At 37.7% G+C, this 22,580-nt stretch overlaps 1 protein-coding gene across 1 annotated transcript in view; it reads left to right on the top strand.

The window, feature by feature from the left end:
• The window catches only part of BRIP1 (BRCA1 interacting protein C-terminal helicase 1), a 227,098-nt gene extending 217,484 nt beyond the window's left edge, over positions 1-9,614 (top strand). Inside the window, 3 exon segments of the mRNA XM_018556660.1 lie at positions 3,390-3,472; positions 6,453-6,785; positions 8,782-9,614. Coding sequence (XP_018412162.1) covers positions 3,390-3,472; positions 6,453-6,785; positions 8,782-9,548 — 1,183 coding nt within the window. The 3' untranslated portion in view covers positions 9,549-9,614.
• Positions 9,615-22,580: the final 12,966 nt, after the last annotated feature.

The raw sequence follows: 22,580 nt of genomic DNA, 5'->3' as shown, positions 1-22,580 counted from the left end.
CCCAGGACAAACAGAGGGGCGAATCTCCCCAATGGAGACTCAGACAGCAATAAAAACCTGACAGAGGTTCTGACGGTTCCTTTTTCTATCCAAAACTTAAAGAAAAGTTAATTCTAATCATAAGAGCTCCCAGCAGTGAAAGTTTTCTGGTGCTCAGTACTCTTCAGTGTTTCAGCTGTCCCCCTACCATGAGAACATGGTGTTGTTTGAGGGCTAGAGTTGAGAAGTACTGATCCAAATGCTTATAAATAGCTCACAAAGCTTAGCTTAGTTTACTGAACCTTTTCAGAAATGGTTGTTTAAAAAATATGGCTTGCTGGTTCTGATCAATAGTAAATCAATATTCTGCTTTATAAGAAGTCATCATCATTTAAACCATCATCTATAGCACTTGCAAATACTGTGAGTCTCTTTAAGGAAGACTCCAATACACAAGCTAAATATAATTTGCCTGTAAGCTGAGCACATATGATAGCCTCAATACAGTATCAGAAAACAACACTGTTTGAATCAGAAAATTGTTTACTTTTTAAAGTATATCCCTACACATGGGTCTAACCTAAAACAAGTGAATTTTCAATGGAAGAATTTGAAAAGATGGATAGTCCCTCCGCCTGAGTTGTGGGAGCACAAAATACTGATGATCTGAGCAATTCGCCCTGTTAGCCAGGAAAGAAAACCTTATTATATAAATCTGTTTTTAAGATTTCTGCAAAAACATGATAGGTGCAGGTACACCCATATATGCCTTCCAGTGACAACGAAGGATATTAAAACACAACAGACAGACAACAAATTATTGAGGGTCTCGTTTAGTAGCTCAGCCTTACCATTATATACTGAACATTTATTGATAAATTATACTTAGATATCAGTGTGGAAAGGTTACATTTTTTAATACGATGAAAAAATAAACAATTTGATATCTTTTAGCTTCACACAAGGTAAACATTATCATGTTTTAACCTATAGTTTATGTTTAAGAAATAGTTATATTTAATTTTATCTTATCCTATGTAATAGTTTTTACCTTATCAATTTGCTCGTGTTCACAGCAGAAACCTGCAATTGTTTCTATTATTTTTATAAGCCTTTTTCAAAGTAATTGTGATAAAACAAAGTTTTGTGGAGTGACTGAAAAAGATGGCATGTTTTTTAGCATGAACAAGTCATGACCTTGTTGTTTACTTTTCATCCTTACATAATCACAAATTTTGTCACATATTTCTATCACATAAGCCTAATATTTGAATAGGATTTGGTTGCAAGCTGCAAATCTTTTTGGAAGAGAAAAACCATAAAGTTAGTGGTGACTACAGACACTAAATGGCAACCGGCCGGGCTTGCACAATCCGCCCACTGAAAAATTGTTGTACAAACATGCATTATTTCATTGAATGAATGTTCATGTTTGTGTCAGTGGAGCAAGGAATGGGAAAGGGTGCTCAGGTTTTAGCTTGTCTTGGCGGAAATCAATAGCAATCAGCCAGGAATCCATTCCAAGCAGTCATTTCTTCACTGGAGCAGACTGGGCCAGGGGGCACCCGAAAGGGCTTACCAGCATATGATCATTCCCCAATCCAACTGTTAAATGCTGGATCAGGCGAGTGTTCTCTTTTGTCTGTAAGCACATACATATTTTTTTTTACATCAAATACAAAATAGGATGGTTTTGTAATCTTTTAAAACTGTGCTGCTATAGTTTTCTCAGCAGTGTGGCATAATAATATAATGTGTGTTATTGTAAGACCACATTGAATCTGTAATGGTACAGTAAGTAAGTGTATAGGATGTTTTATCAAATATATTTTGCTTAGTGATGCCATGTCAGAATACATGTAATGTGCAGGTTTGGCATGGAAATGATTAAGAACTACTAGTATATATTCCATTTCTGTTTTAAATCCATTTTTTTTTTTAAATCAAAAAGTTGCCGGCATATCATAAATTTGGTGCACCTACTTGCAGAAATTTTGAAAATTTTCAGAAAAAAATTATACGGTAGTAAATGTGAATGGTAATTGGTAATTGACCGATATTTTGCATCAGTTAAGTTAAAACTCCTTGCTTAAATAGCATATTAAGAATAAAGTATGTTTATGCTGTGGCCCCACCTATTTTTTATACCTGTAAAGTTATTATATTTCATTATATTGTTACTCTAAGACAAGTCATTATATTTCTTTATATCCTATTATTGTTCATTTATAGCAGCATATTCTTATTATGGGTCTTCCCAAAGAAAAACTGTTCACTTGCAGCAATGAGTTTTGATGTTACTGAAATGGAAAAAAAAGGGAAATAAAAGAAATACTAAATATTTTTTTGTCCTCTGCTCGGTAAAACATCACGTAAAGGCCATGAACAGGAAAAGAAAGTCACTAAAGACAAGTGACCTTTCAGTCGAAGAGATCCTTCACCAAAATATGATATATGCTGACAGTGACAGAAAGTAGTCACATTTTGGGAGGAAGATGTCTACAGAGATTTATGACAATAGAAGCAGAAAAGGCTTGAATCTGGCACTTTCCTGATAATCCCAGAATGCTCTGCCATGCAGAAACAGTGAGACAAGTCAAAACTTTCTAGCTGGATACTCTTCTTTGAAGAAGCTGTATTTTCATTATTTAAGAAAACTACACAATTTAACAATTTTGATGTTGCTGAGATTGCCGTTGCATGTGCTTGTTTTGGGTGTTTACTTATACTGTCCTTTACAATCATGATATTTATATGGGCTTCATTTACAAATATAGGGATCAAAAAGTAGTTGCTATCTTGTGTAATAAAATCTGGATACTGCAAAAGCATTTGTATTTACAAATGTAAGTAATTCGTAAGATCTATTTTTTTCTGTAAACTGCCTTCTGAGTTTTGTAACAGTTTGATGATACATAAAATATCGCTGCATAAATAAATAGCTACATACTATCAAATATAATCACTTCATAGTGCCTTGCATGTAATTTGTCAAAGTCATCCTTGCTTGAATAATGCAAACCCTTCAGTTGCAGGGAATAAGGAGCCATGGTGTTCTTATCACTCAAATTCATTTAGCTGCTGTCTCAGAAAAAGAAGCTCAGTGACTGCTGGAGCTAACAGAGATGTTTTGCTTTTTTCAGCATAGCTACATTAATGGTAACTTGTTGCTTTCTGAGGCTAAAGTTGTGCCATAGCATCAAGAAAAGCCAAATAGAAGATTGTTGGGTTGAGTTTGAGCAAGGACGCCTATTTTGCATTAGCTAAAAATGATAAATTTTCCATGTTGTAGCTGAAAATGGAAGGTACCTTATTTAGGCCTAATACATAGCATAATTAATGTGTTTAGTTATCATCTGATATGGAGCGTTTTTTTGTTAGTCTCATCCATATTTTTTGTTTATTTTTGACAGGTGTATCCGACATAAGAATGATTGGGGTGCCCTCATATTAGTAGATGACCGTTTCAGAAATAATCCAAAATACATAACTGGTGAGGATATATCATCTACATAGCCACTTGTGTGTTTATCCTGCAGTTTTAGGATCAGCCATGGCAATTTTTTCTGAGTATAATTTTTTATTGGGTTAGACCCTTGAACAAACAAAATGCTGCAGATTTGTTTTCATTATGTTGTCACATAGAAGAAGTTGGAGCTGCAGAAGGACCCTGGCAATGGGAACTCAACCTCTGTGTTTGCCATTTTTCTGCCACATACTGTATATGCGTTCCCTCTTTCCATGTTGGACCTGCTAGTCTGTCTCCATCAGGATATCAAAGTGCATATATTCTGTGTTGTACCGGCAAGAGCAAATTAGTATTTGTATTTTATTTTTTGCCCTTTGTGGCTCCTTTAAACCTACCTAGACCAGTGGACTCTGTCGCTGTCCATATCCCTTACACAGTTAAGCTTGCTGTAATCTAGTCCCCAGACTGCACAGGCAGAATGTTTAACTATGTTCTCATTTAATGTTCTACTTAGAAAGCAAAAAGTGTTAATTTAATTTCATACAAGTTATGGTAAAAGCAAAACATATCTATACAGCCTCTTTTTAAATTTCAGGTTGTGTGACATAGATTATATGTGTGACACCCGGTACCAGGTGTTCGCATTGGACGGGTCTTTTCTGCCCGTGCGTGCCCGCTAGGGGGCGCGCGCGAGCAGAAAAAATTGCCGTCTGGAGACGGCAACCCGCAGATGCTGCAGGGCCGTCCGTCCGTTTTTTTACTACGGGCGGACGGCAAGAGGTTAAGGACTGAGTCTTCTTAACCCAAAATAAGATTTTGGTTATAAGTGGATTCCGATGGTCATCCACTGGTTTATTTTATCTCTTGGTGACATTAACAGTGAGATCTTAGTGATGTAGTTTCTGGATCTGTGCCTGTATACTTCCCCTGGTTTAATCCCTGTAATGTAAAATTAATCCTACATGTAGAGTGGGACCCTCTGATAATAGGTGTGGCAGCCATGCAGACCTAACTTAATTAGCAGTGAAGTAATTATATCTCAACTGCAATATAGTTGAGATATAAATTACTGCAAGGGTAATGAAGTTGTAAATCTAACCAAAACTGTTAAAAGCAGGCACCAAGAGGAGCTTATATACACTTATTCTGTCTTCCCTAACATCCTGAGAGCATTTGTGTCTTGAACACTCAGTTTGTAAACGCCCCTGAAGCTGGACCCATACATCTATAAAAATCAGTAAAAAAAATCTTCAGTTCTATGAGGGTACGTTCACACCATATGCAGTGCTTTCCGGCCGGCTCACTGTTTTGTAGCCACACCCTCCGGCCACAATGCGATCGCCCGCACTCTATCGCAGGGCACATTGTGCCTGCGGTCCTGTCCGGTGCAGTCAAAATGCTGCAGGCACTGCTTATGGTGTGAACTAACCCTCAAATGCTATAAAGTAATACAATCAAAGTATTGGTTGCAATGGACAGTGCTGCTATGTCTCCATAAATGAGGATCGGCTATTCTCAAACAGTTATTTTGTTTTGATAGGTTTTTTTTCAACATTGGATAACTAAGCAGAGGCTTCACTATTTTACATAACTCCTTGTGTGCACTCTGACTTCTTTGTTCAGTTTATGATAACCATTTTAAAACACGTTACCACCTTCTAGATAGAGTAACCGTATTTACTTAAAATCCCTCAACTAAATATGTTGAGTCTTCTTATTTAATATGGCAGCACTGGTTTGGAGAACCTTTAAAATATCCAAGGCTGCAGCCAATAATTTCATACAAATGGACAAGTAATGAGCTACAAACAATAAAAGGACTTGCAAATTGAACTGGGTAATATACAACCAGCAGGGGGAGCTCAGATTCCATAGAAGAAAAACTATAGCCATAAAACCATCTCCAAACAGATTTGAACTTATTAGTTACTACGTCTGACATACACGTGGCTTTACATAAGATACAAATGATCAAGAACCTTGGAATAGGTCTATCTTGTCTTTCTACCGATAAGTATCTGTCTAAACTGATCCAATGCATTATTTAATTGTGAATTAATGCTTTGGTGTTAGTTTTCTTTATCATTGAGAATAATATGTTACTTTGATGTACAAGATCATTCGATGAAGAATTGCATGTAATAGTTCTAATGATTTATGCTACAACTTCGACCAGTCATTTTTAAATATTTACTGATAGTAGTAATGTTTTTAGACTTATGAATCAGCCCTTAGGTAACGGCATAATGTGACCAGGCAAAATGCATACTTGCCATAGTATAAAAAGAAAATGTATAATGCTTTCACTTTAGGTCCCTACAAAAAACAGTTTAATGAAAACAACTAAGGAAGTGTGTACCAGCAGATATGAGCATTAGATTTATAACTAATATCAAGGGACAGAATTTACTGACAACTTTGTGTCATACAGTTTTGCAGCTATTATGCTTTGTATTTTTATATTTTCAGCAAAGCAAACTTTCAATTGTATGTATGGCCCTTTAAGAAAAGGGGGACTGTATATGACTCTCTGAAAATGTGTCAGTCTGCCTACATACAACTTAATATGATAGTCTACCTTTACTTGTTACAGTAAAAAAAAAAAAATTACCTTCACTTTATATTCAGAATAGTTGTGGTTAACGTAAGCTTGACACATACAGTAGAATCTGACTTAATTTAATAATGAGCAGACCCTCGAAAGATCCCTTTATGATCCAACATACTTTTTCACTGTTTAGTGCATAACCATCATTAAAACTTTGTAGGTAGTGAACCACTGCAAAATCTTCTCACTGACCCATCTTCAGAACACTATGTACCAACAATGGCCATATTAGGTAATGTATGTAAGCAAAATAATGAATTGAAGTGTGAGAAATGTTTATGGAAGATTGTTAAAATATATGTACCACTGCAGATTATTAAATGTGTTTTGTTTGTGTTGTGTTGCATACTGTATGTGTGTGGTGTGCTTTACGAATATTTAATTGTTTTTCCTCAGGATTGTCAAAATGGGTACGGCAGCTAGTCCAGCACCACTCGACCTTTAACAATGCTCTAGAGTCTCTCGCTGAGTTTTCTAGGAATCAGCAGCAGAGAGTTCAAATGCAGAGTTTGACTACAAATGAAGAAGTTCCCCAAACACATTCCTCCTTCTCCAGAGATGATTACCCTAGTGCGTCATTGTTGGATCTCACTGTCCACCCTTCTGAGAGTGTTTTAGAACATACACAAGTGACTGCTATAGCACCTGATCCTTCACCATCTGTGATTACAATTTTATCTAGTTCAGATCACTCAGAATCTGATGAAGATTCTACACCCAAAAATAAATGTAAGTATGCAGTGCTTATATAGGGGTGTGTGATATACAGCATGTTAAATATAAATACAAAGCAGCTACCGGTAGGTCACCTCCCTGCCCCCAGCATGTGATTTGACAGAGGAGCAGCAAAAGACAGATGAAGTCATTTTTCTTCTCTCTCGCACATTTGCATGCAAGACACCTGATGTGCCCTATGTACTGCCCCATCATCTCACAGTCTGAGCGCTGCTGTACAAGGGATTAGATAGGAGGCAGAAACCAAGTCAAATCAGATATTTATAGTAGTTACTTTTAAAATACATTTAATGTGTTTTGTTTTTTAGATAAATACTTAACTTCATTAGTTAATTTTAATTTCTTTACATCTACCTGAAGTTCAACTTTAAGAAAGATGTTTTTCATTATTATTGGAATGTCAGGCTCTTGTATTAACTAAAAAGGGGGAACCATTGTGGAGAAGAAATATATTTAAGCACATAGTACTACAAATTCAATTTGAACATTTTCTTGTTAAATATATAGCGTGTTAGAACCTCTTTCAGGATTTTAATGCTGTGTCCCTGCTGGAGACAGTCGGTCTCTCTATTTGAACTGGTGATCACCATCACTGGGACTAAAAGCAAGGGAAAATCCAAAAATGTTACAGTTGTCAGCAGAACAGGAATAAAAAAAGAAATCTTTCAGTGGGAATACCTGTCCCAATGATAGCTGTCAGAGATGGTTCCCCTCACTTTTCAGAGATTTCCTCTCACTTTCTACTCTGCCATTCTGTGAAAGGAAATCTCATCAACCTAACAGGACTTTTAACCAACCCCATCTCTATTAAAAACGAAAAAAAAAAGGTTTTGGTTTTAGATACACTGTAAGACTAAAATTACCACTATCATATCACCTTAGGCTGCAATACAGAATTGTATACAGTCAGGAATTTTTATTGATTCTGTCGCAAAAGAAGGCAATGCTAAACAGAAGCAGCGAGACAGATTTATTATAGTTCCTTTCACATACCTGTGCAAATCTGTATCCATTTGCTACCCACAATTAGCAGTGCAGGGGCCCCAAATACACATGATAACTGTCGCATAGATTTTACCAACTGAGGCAAGCCTGATTTGCATCTAATTTTGACACTACTAAAGGAGTTCCATGATTATGTGAAGGCTGTACGAGCCTTTGTACATTTAATACAATGCTTAGGCAACTTCAAGCTTGATTTTTTTTATTTTTTTTTTACCTCAGGGAAGGATGTACATTATATATTTTACCTGCAGAGAAAAGATATCAAGCACAAAGTTAACCAGGGAGGGGGAACTTGGAACTTTGTACTTTGAACTTTGCCTTAGTAACTTTGCTTCTTTTAATCCTTGTAATCCAGCTTTCCCTCTCACCTGTATTTCTGAAATTCTTGCTGACCTACCCTGTGAACCCCTCCACTGACCCACTAATGTCCACCCCAATCATAACCTGATCCCTTGTCCTTCTTCGTGATTGCTCTAGACCAGCTCTCATCCTCTGAAATTATCTACCTAGTCTTGTTAACACCAACTAAAGTTGCCTCTCTATCTTTTTCTCTAGCCCAACCCTTCATCACACTACAGCCAGCCACCTCTCTTCCTATGACCAGACAATGTAAACATCAAGTGCTGCACAAAATAGGCCCCTTACTGTCTCTTCTTTTTTTTACCATTGTAAATGTATTTGTAGAGTTATTACTGGTGGTGTTAAAACCTACAGTAGACTGATTACATTCCTTCCTTTTATGTTCCTCTCAGGCAGAGCTTTAGACACTAACCTCAAGGGCTGCGTCTTAATGATAAACGTTCTTTAAAACAAAAGGTTCTGTTCTTTTTGCTAGTAGCTACATATAATAAATTACTGTTTTTGTGGCTGTAATTTTATTATTTTTAAGCACTTATCCATCTCTGCTTTATAGGGGTATTTTACATATGTTCAGGTACATTTCAAAGTATGTATAACTCTATGTTTTTTCCTGTTTAATATGCAGGTGATTTTGAGCAGCCTCAAAGTGCAAACTCTGAAAGAGGAAAATCTAACAGATTTGATAATCAGAAACTGAACTTAACAAAACAACAGTCTTCATTCTACAACTACTTCATCAATAGTCCACTCACATCAACTCCTCTGCCTACTTCTGCCAGGAGAGGTTCCCTCACAGACAGCAGCCTGAACAAAGGAGCTGCTAATGTCAGTGAAGCAACCATTGAAAAATGTCCAAATATTGGGATACAAATTGAAGCCAATACTGGAGATTCAGATGAAAGTGTGTGTAATGTGGTTCCACTTTTTCGTGAAAATAACATTGTTGTAGTGGAAGAAAATGAGCCCTCCCTTGCGGAAATACCTGTCGAAGAAGATGAAGCTGATGACACCATCCATTTTACACCTGAACTTTTTGATAATGAGAATAATCATAACAATCCTAATCCTGAGAAGCAAGAGAATTGCACTGAATATCAAACTGATACTGATTGCATGGGAAATAATGCATATGCAACTGGAGGCAGCTATAATGCCAATTTAGCAGTGAGCAATTCAGGAGGACTAGAAAATGATTTAAATTCTTGCAATATTGACATAAATATAAAAAATAAGGATGTTTTCAACAGTGAGTGCTTATCTAGTGTTGCACAAGTCAGTTCCACAAATTATACAAACAATACAGAAATTGATCAGATACAGAGAAAGGAAAAAACAAGGAATAGACTCTCCAGATCTAAGAACAGAGGTTTGTCTTCCTTTGTTTTAGAATGATTGTACCTCCAATAAATCCAAATGTCAAAAACAAGGGAAAGAACTGTCAAAACTGATTTCTGTTTGGGGTGGTTGCTACAGGTTTCAAATGACCCACTGGCTTTATGTATGTCTTGGATGATCCCATTGTGAGAGGATCTTGTATAAATAAGATTGTTGAGAAAACAATTTATAAGTTAATATATTTAGTTCTTAAAAATATTACAATAATAAATTAAGAGTCTTATGAATCAGCCCATCCAAACTACAGTTCGGGGACATGACATTTCTAATCAATATGGCATTTTTTAGTGCAAAGTATGGTAACCAATCAGATTTCAGATTATTGTAATCACGCTATGAGACAATGTGTGCATATTTTCTTTGGGTTACTGCCATTTTCACTTTAAAAAATGCTCCTTGTACTGCCTTGTTAAAAAAGCCCTTATGTTCTGTAAATTTTAAGTAATTTACATTGTAACTTTGTTGAATGACTTAGAATACATGCCATGTCGGTCTCTTGCTTTACAGCTTTCATTATTTTTGTTCTGCTATATAAAAGCGATATAATTCCTGGGTTATTGGCAATAGTTTTTTGGGCTTATTGATTGTCCATCAAACAAATGGAAGCCATGGAGTAGGAATGAAATCAATCATCAATCTTTCACTACTTAAATATGAACAGAATGTCTCCTACAGTTGTTTTGAATGTAACCAAGTTGCCTGGAAATGTATCACCTGCTTATGTTTTGGCTGAGCAATTAACATTTTGTATTAGATAAATTGAAATCCAATGTTTTGCTGGTGCTTGTTGTGCAGTAGTAGCCATCCTTTTGTACTGTAACCGCTCTATCTGGCCAGTTTTCTTCGATCAGTCATCTATTCAGTCATTCTGGCTATCCAAAACAGTTTTCTGGTAAAGCAACCATATGTCATTGTTTTGTACAAACATCTGTGAAAAAATATGTGGTTATATTACCTATAGTAAATAAAGCAAATGGTATGAAATATTTAAATACTGCTTCTTGAAACTACATGATCGCTGTATTTTTGTATTTGTAAATTCTTGTATAGTTTTTTTTTTAAAATAAAATATTGCATTGTATAAAACTAAACATACTTTTTTTTATTGTAATATGTGTTTATCAGTCTTTCCTTATATTTTTATTTTGCCATGGAATTGGAGCACTGTTACTCCTATGCTTTTCAAATTCCCAACAGGATAAGAGTTAGGATACTACAGAAAAATCCAAGGAACCCAAAATGATAAAATATATATTTGACCGATTAAAGGCTTTTTTGAATAACAATCAACATCTGGTCAAAGTGCTGAATTAATCAAATTGTGAATAAAGTACAATAAGTTCCTGCTTGGATGTAGTTTTCCTTATTGTATACTTACTCTTGAATAGGACATGGGTAAGATCCAGTTCAGGTGTGTGTATGGAGTCCGTTGTTGCTATGGAACTGGCAGAGAATCTGCTGTACAAGCAGCTAGTGGGCCATAGACAGACAACTACAATTTCCAGGAGGTCAGCAGTGGCAGCTGCTGTATTTCTTTCATAATAGAACCAGTCTAATCAAATCTACCGTTTCAGTTATAGGCAGTCTTTGGTGGGCTGAATAACCCCCTGACGTTCTTTAATTCTTGGGGACTAGAATGGTAGGATAGCCTTACTGGAGTTCCTGCAGCCAACTCCGCCATCAAGTCTCACCTTTACTACTGCATTCCCAATAGTCCATAGAATAAATGGTACAGAGCAAAGCAAGATGTTAATTTTAATGGTGACACACTCAGGATCACATACTTACTATCCCTTTGTTCCCCCTCTACTCCATTTGTCCGCTGAGTTGTAATTTGAAACATAAGCTGGCCATACACCTTTAGATTTTCTGCAGATTTTCTGTGAAACCTAAGGGTCAGATGCTTTCCACATTGAGACCATCCAAGTTTGGCTTCAATCCACTTGGAAGGTGTGGAACTAAAAGTCTGCCAAATCCTTAAACAAGCTTTCTTTGGCATGAAGGTGTGCCCCTACTTTCCTGAGTCGGGGACATCGTTAACCTTTGTGGACACTAGGAGAGCTTGCATCTCAGGACTTTTTGGCTTCTCTGGAAATCAAGGATGTGTACCTACATGTACCCATTTTTTCCAGCGCCTCAATGTTTCCTACATTTTGCTGTGGGACCTTACACTAGCAGTTCAGGGCCCTGCCTTTGGCCTATCATCATTACCTCATGTATTCACCAAGGTGCTGGCCTGATTATTACCCATACTGTTCTCTCATGACATCCCCATTGAGGGATACTTTGATGACCTCCTGTTGAGTGAACAGTCAGCACAGGCTCTGTCTGACAATTTGAGGGTCGCGACCCACAGGTTGAGAACCGCTGCCTTATGTTATGACCAATGACAGTATTGTCACAAATGACACTGCCACACTGAGAGGGCACCAGAGAGCCCCATCAAAGTTTTGTTATGGAACCTTTCCGGGAGAAAGTGTTTCTCTCCCGGGCGGCCGGGAGCTGCTGTCTAATAGCTATCTAACAGTAGCAAAATTACAGCGATGACGGAGCAACGAAAATAATTTTACTGTTAGCGGTCGCCACAACTTGGGCAATTTTATCAAAGGGTAGCAGCACTAGAAAGGTTGAGAACCGCTGACATAAGGTATGTCTAAATTAAAGACAGGTTGAAGGAGAGCTGTCAGCATAGTCAGTACACTACTAAGGACCAATGATGTGGATATAAGTTGTCAGTGGGGGCAGCAGTGCAGGGAATTCACTTTTATCCATACTTTTCCAGTTAACTACTCTACCTTAGTAGCTCCCTAGTCTTTCCAGAAGATCAGATATCAGGGCCTTAGTGTACATTCAAAGTCCTTTTACTACAACAGTAAGCAAGTGCTGAAAGGGCGGGTCTAGTAGTGAGGAAAAATATTTTACATGATTAAATCATTGTTAGTGCTCCTGCACACAAATACTCTATATCCCTAACACAAAATCTTGTTTTATTTTTTCTTTATTTCAGATCTACAAAACTCAATTGTCTTTTTATTTATTTTAGTTGAGGAGACCCTGAAATGTTATACTGTATTATTCTTGCTCACATAGAAGTTACTCACATAGTAAAGGATAACTGTATCTCCCATATTTCAGATACAAAAAAATATATAAATCTGAATAATCCCAAACGTTTTGGGGGTGATTTACTAACCTAAACACACGCACGCACCAGGTGCGTGTGATTTTCACACAGCAAAACGTATTTATCAACCAAAAAGTCTCTAAAAGCATATTTCCACTAATGCCATATATGGAAAAATCATGCACATGATGCATATATAATGCTGCTTCACAGTTTAGACAAAAATGGTTAGCTCATGCATTTACATTCCTGCATTCATCAACGCAAGCAACACAACATAGAGCTAATTTACACAACATCACCTTGCAATTCATGCAAGGCTTTGCACAACACACCTGCTGGGTGTGTACACACTACAAAGGTGTTTAGATTCCACCCATAGATCATGCTGGGAGGGAACACACTATAGAGGTGTATACATGTCCGTGGTGTGTTTATAAGGTTATTAAATCAACCCCTTTGACTCAAATTTTCGCAGTGTACCTTTTAGGACCTCTGTCGACAAACTTGTGTAAATCACATTTGCTTTGAGATGCTTTTGAGATCATTCAAAATGCACTGACAAGCACATTTGACCTTCAATTGAGTTCCTTCTAACCTACATTGGACCATTATATTTTAAATATAATTTTAAAGATTGATAGTTTTTAGAAATTCATTTAATTTGCACTGAAATTTGGCACTGTAAACCAGTGCCAGGTGGTATGAGGAGTGTTAATGGGCCTCAAAAACGTTTATCAATGCATAACCAGTACGTATATATGGAGAGCAGACCACTTGTCTGCTGTATAAATATCTGCTTGGAAATCCAACAGTTGAGTTGGAAAATCCCAGTTCATGATGACCATGGCATCCTATTTAATGCTGCCATACACAATATGCATTTATGTCAGATGTTGTATTAGGCTGTGCTCAAGGGTTAAGTCAAGTATCACAGTTTAAAGTGAACCTGTGCACACAGAAATAGGATGGCTGCTGTTGCTGATTTATAATCAATAGTCTGTCATGCTTATGCAGTCTTTATTCAAGCATTTAGTCAATAATGTCTAAACTTGGATCATGCATAGTTTCAGGTCAAGATCAGGAGTATAGTTTCAGAGCCTGCACCCTTAAAAAGCAACTCGATTCATGGGTTCCATTCAAATGAAAACTCCCCTTTACCATTCCATTTCAATCTGCAGCGGCTTTAACTTTCTAAGGGCTCGTTCACATGGGCTCAGAGGTCCATTTACTATAAAACAAATGTCTGGATCTCTGCTCCATAGTTGTTGTGTATGTATATGTAGATGTATGCACGTATACACTCAGAGCAATATTTACCTGTGTACAGCCTGTCATTAATTTTTACAGGCAGACTGTATGCAACACCTGTGGCTCCCAGGCAAGGCCATTTTTTACAGAGTGCGAACCTCTGCGTCTGTTTGAATGAGCCCTGGCACGGATAGGCAAACTCTGGCCCTCCAGCTGTGGTGAAACTGCAAATTCCATCATGTGCCTTTCTCTGGAAGTCATGCCTGTGGGATTTGTGATTGCACCACAGCTGGGGGACTGGAGTTTGCCTACTAAATATCTAATTTCTGGCTTGTTTGTGATTGGCTTGCTGCTTTTCTCAAAATGTGTGCACTCAGCAGTAAAAATGTAGGCATCCCCTGCAATATGCATTTCATATTTGGTGGCATCCTCTTACCTTTATAGATCACAGAGCATCAATCAGTGTAATTTGGAATTGAACATGGGTGCCCAACACAGTTCTACGAATACAATGCTTAAGAATACTTGCATTTTGTAGCAAAACCACTGCTGCTCTATAGTGATAACACTGGATACAGGCTTTCTTCTCAAACAAAATCTGTTTCACATAAATTTTCATGTTATCTCATTCAAATCCACTATATGATGGCCTAAGGTGTAAATGCAATATTGTTTTCAAGCTAATTCTAAGAAAAGTTCACAGTCTGGTGATATGCAAAGCAGCCTCTAGGATGCTATCTACTCTCGTACTGCCAGGAGCCATCTTTTTACTTTCCTCTGCCCCTTGTCAAGTGCGATGCTCAGTGAAAGGAAACCTAAAGAATTAGCCATGCAAATAAAAGTGGCCCTTTGTGTTATTCCTAGGGTGAATTTAGTTTGTACAGCTAATGTCTGGCGTCTCTAGCAGAGAAAAAAAATAAAAGCATTGTTAAGTAAAGTAGTTAGGCTTAAGAGGTGTAGATTGTTGATGCACCAGGTGCATGTTGTATTACTGTGTGATCAGCTGTCGCTGGATTTACATATATCTACTATTATTTCTGTCTAATCTAAACATAACATTCTTACTCTGTATTGTCTTTAAAATGCAGACAGCATGAAGCTAGACAGTATTGTACATGTTTTCTCAGTTAGGTTTTGCTAGTAATATTTATCCATTCAAAGTTTAGCTAAATTGTTCTTCCATCGATAAAGTTGCAATCACGCAAACTGGGATCCTCGTAAAAACTTTAACTTGCAACAGACACTAGAATGGAACATTTTTACTCAAAGCACATCAAGAACAAAGTAGGATATATAAGAGTATCTACCAAACTCTAAGTTGAGAGACCTCTAAAGATATCCATAAACTCTGCTATGAATTGTTTATTGAACTGATGAATTGATTAAGTAGGAAGAGACATAGGGAAGACTGTCAGTGAAATGGGGTGCTAATGAAGCATGGTATACCATCAAATTCCTATGTTTTATTATTATATCAAAGTAAACATGTAGCAAGAGAATATGATGCGTCACCAGCTGCAATGGCTTCAGTACTCTCTTAGTCACAAACGGAACAGGAATGCAGATAAGAAGCTCTGACATCAGGCTAACAATCTAAATTCTTGTTGCAACTCAGTGATTAAGAGCATGATTTACAAAGCAGTGGTATTGCTGTGGTGCGGCCATACTGCAGTTTAAAAAAAAAAAAAACCTTGTCCGTCAAAGTCACTTGACCATCTCTACAACAATTACGGAGCTTTCTGCTGCGTTAAAGTAATATTAAAGTCAAAATCTTTTTAAGCTATTTCAAATGCAGATTAAATCCCTTACAATGATAACTGCTCTTTGATGTCAAAGTTTTCAGCTGCTCCCCTGAGCACATGTCCTGTTTTAACTACATAGTTACATAGTATTTGAGGTTGAATAAAGACATAAGTCCATCAAGTCCAACCTATTGTTGATGTGTGCGTCCATGTGTACCTAGGTCCATCCATTCTGTAATAAGGAAATGGGCTCTCTCCCCATTACTCTGGCTCATGGGCTGTCCCTCAGCTATTAAACCCCCATTACTACCAATCTACTACAGTGCATTCAGAAAGTATTTAGACCCCCTTCACTTTTTTTAATTTTGTTATGTTGGAGCCTGATACTACAGTTGTTTAAATTCTTTTTTTTCTCATTAATCTACACTCAGTACTCCATAATGACAAAGTGAAAACAGAATTTTAGAAATGTTTGCAATTGTATGAAAAAGGAAAAACTGAAGTTTCACATTGGTATAAGTATTCAGACCCTTTGCAACAACACTTGAAATTTAACTCAGGTGCCTCTAATTTCTCTTGATCATTGCTGATATGTTTCTACACCTTGATTGGAGTCCACCTGTGGTAAATTAGATTGATTGGACAAGATTTGGAAAGGCACACACCTCTCTATCAAAGGCCTCACAGCTGACCATGCATACTGTATCAGAGAAAATGCCATGAGGTCAAAGGAACTGCCTGCAGAGCTCAGAGACAGGATTATTGCAAGGCACAGATTTAGCGAAGGCTCAAATGGAAGAAGCTTGGCACAACCAGGAGTCTTCCAAGAGCTGGTCGCCCGGCCAAACTGAGCAATTGGGGCAGAAGGGCCTTAGTAAGAGAGGTGACCAAGAACCTGATAGTCACTCTGACTAGGGGATCCTGTGTGGAGATGGGACAAAGTTCCAGAAGGACAACAATCACTGCAGCCCTCCACCGATCTGGCCCTTATGGCAGAGTGGCTAGACAGAAGCCTTTCCTCAGTGCAAAACACATGAAAGCTCGCTTAGAGTGTGCAAAAAAGCACCTGAAGGACTCTGACTGTGAGGAACAAGATTCTCTGGTCTGATAAAACCAAGATTGAACTGTTTGGCTTTAATTGTAAACGTTATGTTTGGAGGAAACCAGGCACCTCTCATCATCTGCCCAATACCATCCTAACAGTGAAGCATGGTGGTGGCAGCATCATACTGTGGCGGTGTTTTTCAGTAGCAGGGACTGGGAGATTGTTCCATTCAGTTTTTCCCTCAACTCTGTCCAAAGTACAGAGATATCCTCTACGAAATGCACAGCGCTCAGGACCTCAGACTGGGCAGAAGGTTCACTTTCCAACATGACAAGATCCTAAGCACACAGCCAAGACAACACAAGAGTGGCTTAGGGACAACTCTTTGAATGTCCTAGAGTGGCCCAGCCAGAGCCCTGACTTGAACCCTATTGAACATCTTTGGAGTGACCTTAAAATGGCTGTCCACCGACAGTCCCCATCCAACCTGACTGAACTTGAGAGAATTTGCAAAGAAGAATGGCAGAAAAACCCCCATTGCAGGTGTGCAAAGCTTGTTGCATCATACCTAAAAAGACTCGAGGATGTAATTGCTGCCAAAGGTGCTTCAACAAAGTACTGAGTAAGCGTCTGAATACTTAAGTACATGTGATATTTCAGTTTTCTCTTTTTAATAAATTCACAGACATTTCTAAAATTCTGTTTTCACTTTGTCATTATGGGGCACTGAGTGTAGATAATAGAGAAAGAAAAAAACAACTGTAGTATCAGGCTGCAACATAACAAGATTTAAAAAAGTGAAGGAGGTCTGTATTCTTTCTGCACTGTAGATGTAATGATGTCAGCAGGCCTCCGACGCCAGCGCATAAGGGGGGAAAGAGGAAGCGGGTGCCGGTCTTGGAGCCAGTGGAAGTGGGGATCATGTAAGTAAAGTGCTTTACACAATACTACTAGACAAACATTAGCAGTTAACCCTTGCAGTTCGGGGGTAGCCCCACTGCAAGGGTAGTTTTTTTTTTACTGGAGATAGGCTTTACTTTAGAGTAAACAACTGGTACAAAAAAAGATGATGCAAATGATGTTTTAAGCTGCACATATCTTACAGCGGTGGAACAATAAAACCAGGGGGTTGCTTAAAATGACCACAATGGATGGTGTCATGCAAGATCCAGATCACCAGTTTCCTCACCTCAGCTCTATCTAGTGTGCATAAAGCAGAATTTTCCTGATGTTTGAAGAACATTCAACCAGAAGAGAAAATAGCCTTAAGAAGCATATGTTCCACAAAAGAGAAAAAACACTTGGTTTAGTTGAGATTTTACAATACTTTGGCTGTAAGAAGCTTAGTGTGGTTTTATATGTTCTAGTGCACCTGTTAAAGTTCTATTTGATGAGCCACAGGACGTTTAAGCTGTGTGTGTCAAATTTGGCTTCTGGGTAAACAAATGTAACTAATTATATATAATAATCTGATTTTATCAGATCCTTGTTATCACTAATATTATTTTTTGTTTTCATTTAAACTTATTTAGCAGAACTCTTCCTGACTCCGATAGGAACACCATAATCCTGCACCTTTTAAATGCAGCCAAATGCATCATATCATTATAGTTCTTTACCACTGCCCATGGTGTTAAAAATACTCATCAAAATCAACCAAATAAGACTTATAAGAATTTACATACAGTTTTTGGAAACTAAGATGAAATTCTGCAATATATAGAGTTAACTTAATAAACTATAGACAAACTGAAGATTACATATCTTATCTGTCTCAAATTTATGACCACACACCACCTTTTGTTTTGGTTGGACATGGGGTAGGGTAGATACAATACGAAAACATCCCCTGTTTCTCATTTATGGTCTTATAAACTGAAATCTGCAACTCTCCCTTCAAAATACCATATAGTTTATAAATAGGATGTCCAGTATTATGCAAAAAAAAACTAATAAGGAGAGACTAAATACATTATTAAGCATAGTTTAAGCAGACTGAAATGTATCTTTATATTTCTTTGATGGTAAACGATTATTAAGAACTAAGGGTATGCAGACTTTTGAACAGGGGTCATTTCATTCTTTTTTTATTTGTTGCCGTATTTGGTTTGATTGTGCTCTTCTGTTATGACCTACAGTTGAATATGAATCCCGTAAGAAATAAAAGTAATGTGTTTTGCCTGCTCACTGATGTTTTCTTTAAAAATGCAAACTTTTGAGCATCACTATTACAAGATAAAACAGAGACTGGTCATTTTGATGCTACCTAACAGGTTGCAGTCTGATGTGTAAATCTGTCATGTGAATGTTGAACTATGTATATCAATATTTACTTGTAGTTTATTTAGCCAGAGACTAATGATTCATTGACCCAATAATGAGCATGCTAGTATGACCGTAGGAGCCTAGATTTTAGGTTGCACTCATGCTTGTGCCAGAGATCTGAACAACAACAACAAAATGGATCCTGACTGCAGCATTGTCCGCAGAGGACAATTTTCTGGGCATATGCTATCTGTGTCCAATTATACTTTCATATGTGCCTGACTACATCTATGCTCATTAATACTCTAAGGGGTTAATTTTCTAAAAGCAAATAGGCTGTTCACTTTGCAAGGCAATCTTCCCGCAGCTTAGTGAATGTGGTGAAAATTCACTTTGCAAAGAATACCCAATCATGTGCTTGGAAACTAAAAAAACAACATATTTTTGCTTGTGCATGATTGGGTGATGGAAGTCAGCAAAGCTTCACCTCATTCACTAAGGGAAAATTATCTTGTAAAAGGGATGACTATTTGCCTTTAGTAAATCAAACCCTATATGTTTCTTTCAGATGGCATAATGGTACTTACGAGTACAAGGAACAGACAGGTTTAGTCAAGTGGCCAGATTTGTTTGTTGTTCTGACATGTAGCTTCATATGCTTCACATGAATATGGAATAAATACAAATACTCAATCTTTACACTAACTGAAAGACCCCTAAAGATTGATGAAGCAATACTAAGTGGATAGCAAGATCCACAAATAATGGTTGTTTGTTTAGGTTTTCTTGGAATAAGGGTCTCAGTATTTATTTTCTATCCAAATATTGACATCCTTTTCAAAATTAAAAAAAATGACTTCCAACACCTAGGTATGCAATGATGACAAGTATTTTCTGTTTGCAAGGCGACTATTCACAGCCTTTCAGACACCTTCCTACCTGTGGCTCCCAACTTCCCCTGTTCCTGTGCTGTGAATGTAGTGTTGAAAGATATCTATTTCTTTACATTGGATTGTCAGCCTCTAAGTGATTATTTGCTCCGCCATCTCTCCTGTGAGTGATACGCATGAACTATTTCTGTTTGTTAATACATAGCTTTAGTTACAGATCATTATCAGTTTTCAGACAAGAAAACCATTATGGCATATCTTGTATAGTATGTATACTCAAGAAATGGAAATCAGATATTTCTACACCATTTTAGTACCCTCTACTTTGGTAGTTACTTTACTGCAGTGCAACAAGTATTGACGACCAGATCAGTACCATCTGCAAATTTTAAAGTTCTGATACACCTAAATACTTCCATGTAGATAAGTCCAATCTGTGGAGAATCATCAAATCAGGATATCAGACCATGATTCATTAATTGTATTATTCTCTGCAGACTGGGCAAATCTACAGGCATAAGAAAATAAATCCTCAATGGACTAATTCCCCAATTTAATTAGTTTACTAATTGATTCACCCACCTAGACTTTAATGTTACAACACAGTGGTGATGTTTAAAAGTAAAGTTTATTGACCACAGTGCTGAATCAAACTAGGTTATAATTTTTCCATTGCAACTGAAACATAAAGCCTGGAATCTTAGAGGTAGATTTACTAAAGGTGAATAGGCTGTTCATTTTGCAAGGGAATTTCCTTTCAAAGTGAACAGCCTATTTGCCCATATCAATCAAGCCCATATTGTCTATGCACAGTTTGGGCACCGGCTGTCAGAGAAATTCAGGCAATGTGTTATAACATAGGGAAACTTTTTTTTAATATATATTTATGGTACTTTTTTCATTATATAGTAAAAAAAAAATAACCCCCCGTGGGGTCACAAAAGAAAGCTCTATCTGTCCCCAAAAATTTTTAACATATATTGCAAGGCTATAGTCCGGTCATGCTGACTGGTGACATTTTTGACTGACTGGTGAGACACCGCCAAATTTTTCAAGCCCTGTGTATAGGACAGGTTCTGTGCGAGCCACTGTGCAGGTCCATGCGTGTGTGAAACGCTATGGTGCCAACATCTTGTACAACTATGTGCCTGCGTGTGGACAAAGACGCATGTGTTCTGCTTCTGCTGCTTGTGTTGACTCCTGGCCCTGCTGATCTCCGCGTTCCCTACAACCCAGCTTGTAATCTGACCTTCCTGTTTCCTAAATTGGTACCCCCCCTGTCCACAAGGCTCTGACCCGGCTTGTCTTGACCCTGCATCTGCCTACTGCATCTGTACTGCTTCGCTCGCAAGTTACTGACCCAGCTTGGCCCGACTTTGCTATCTTCTGTATCACTGCTGTCATCATCATCCACTGGTTTTCATTTCTATCCGCTGATTCCTGCTTCCAGTTGTCTGCCTCGCCAATCCTGGTATCTTTAGCAGCTCCTGCATCTGCCGCCACTCGTGCCCCTCTCTGTCCTTGCACCTGCTGTTTCACGATCAGGGGTGCTTGGATGAGAACAGCAAGAGAAGCCCATCTTTATCACTTCAGGCTAATACCAAAGTACATGACACTGGCCTTTGGATTAGGATACTGTTTAGGGAGGCAGTTTTAAATCCAAGTGCATGCGATTTGCATATGCACTGCTTGTGATAGCTGTACATCATTGTTTTTTTCTGAAGCTAGCTGTATTTTCAAAGCACCTAAAAGAGTTTTAATTCTCTTTCTAGAAAGAAAAGGTACATGGAATTGTAAGACGTTCCCCAGTGCACAGCATGCTAATTTGTTTTCCACATTTATACTTGATTGTATTGAACTTTTGCATTATATATGTGCCATGTTCATTCAAACATTTTAAGGCTTTTAACAAACACATTGGTACATTTGCAGCCTGGGGTCTTGGATATTCACGCTACAAGAGTTCCAAAATCTGTGAATAATACAGAAATACTGTAAAAAAGGACACAAGCTCTGAGGTTTAAGAAATCATTCTCATGGTGAATGTTATTTTTCTGTTCTTTGTGGTGGTATCGATCATTGCAAGTATTTAGATGGCATGCTTTCATAGCAGAACATGTAATATTTGAATTATATAAAGGATTATAAGTGCTTAGTTAGCATACTATTTAGTGTGGCTGCCAAGACTTTGACACTGTACAGTAAGGAACACCACACAGCAAGATGAGGTAAAGGCCTATATGATTAGCTGCTCACAGATTTGCAATTACAGCTGTTAATTACCACTCGGAGCAACACTTTCAAAGACACCATTCTGTGCTACATGGGAATGGGAATGAACAGATAAATAAAACAGATTTCATTTTAGTTTCTGGGTCTAGGAAACAAGTTTCCTGTGTACGCTGCACAAAAGAATAAACAATAGATGACAAATATATTCCACTTTTCTTCCTGGAGTATAAGGCTCTCCAAACTTTGTATTTTGGGGTTTTGCACTTTGCTTTATAGCATACCTATACTTTTAAAATGTGCTACCTTCTAAATAAAGAGTTTGTTGTAGCTTTTAATGGCTGAGTTGTTCAGATCTGTAAATTCCTCTCAACAAACCAGCAGGTCTCCTTAACCCAACAGTTCCCACTTGTTCAATTCCATTGGAAGTTGGAAGCCTTTGAAAATCAGGGGGATCCATGATATATTGGTCAACCCCCCCCC

The sequence above is a fragment of the Nanorana parkeri genome, unplaced genomic scaffold (assembly GCF_000935625.1).
Source record: "Nanorana parkeri isolate BGI_ZX_2015 unplaced genomic scaffold, ASM93562v1 scaffold245, whole genome shotgun sequence".
NCBI classification, from domain to species: Eukaryota; Metazoa; Chordata; class Amphibia; order Anura; family Dicroglossidae; genus Nanorana; species Nanorana parkeri.
Note: the sequence above shows the minus strand (reverse complement) of the source record. Positions and strands in the feature narration are given on the sequence as shown.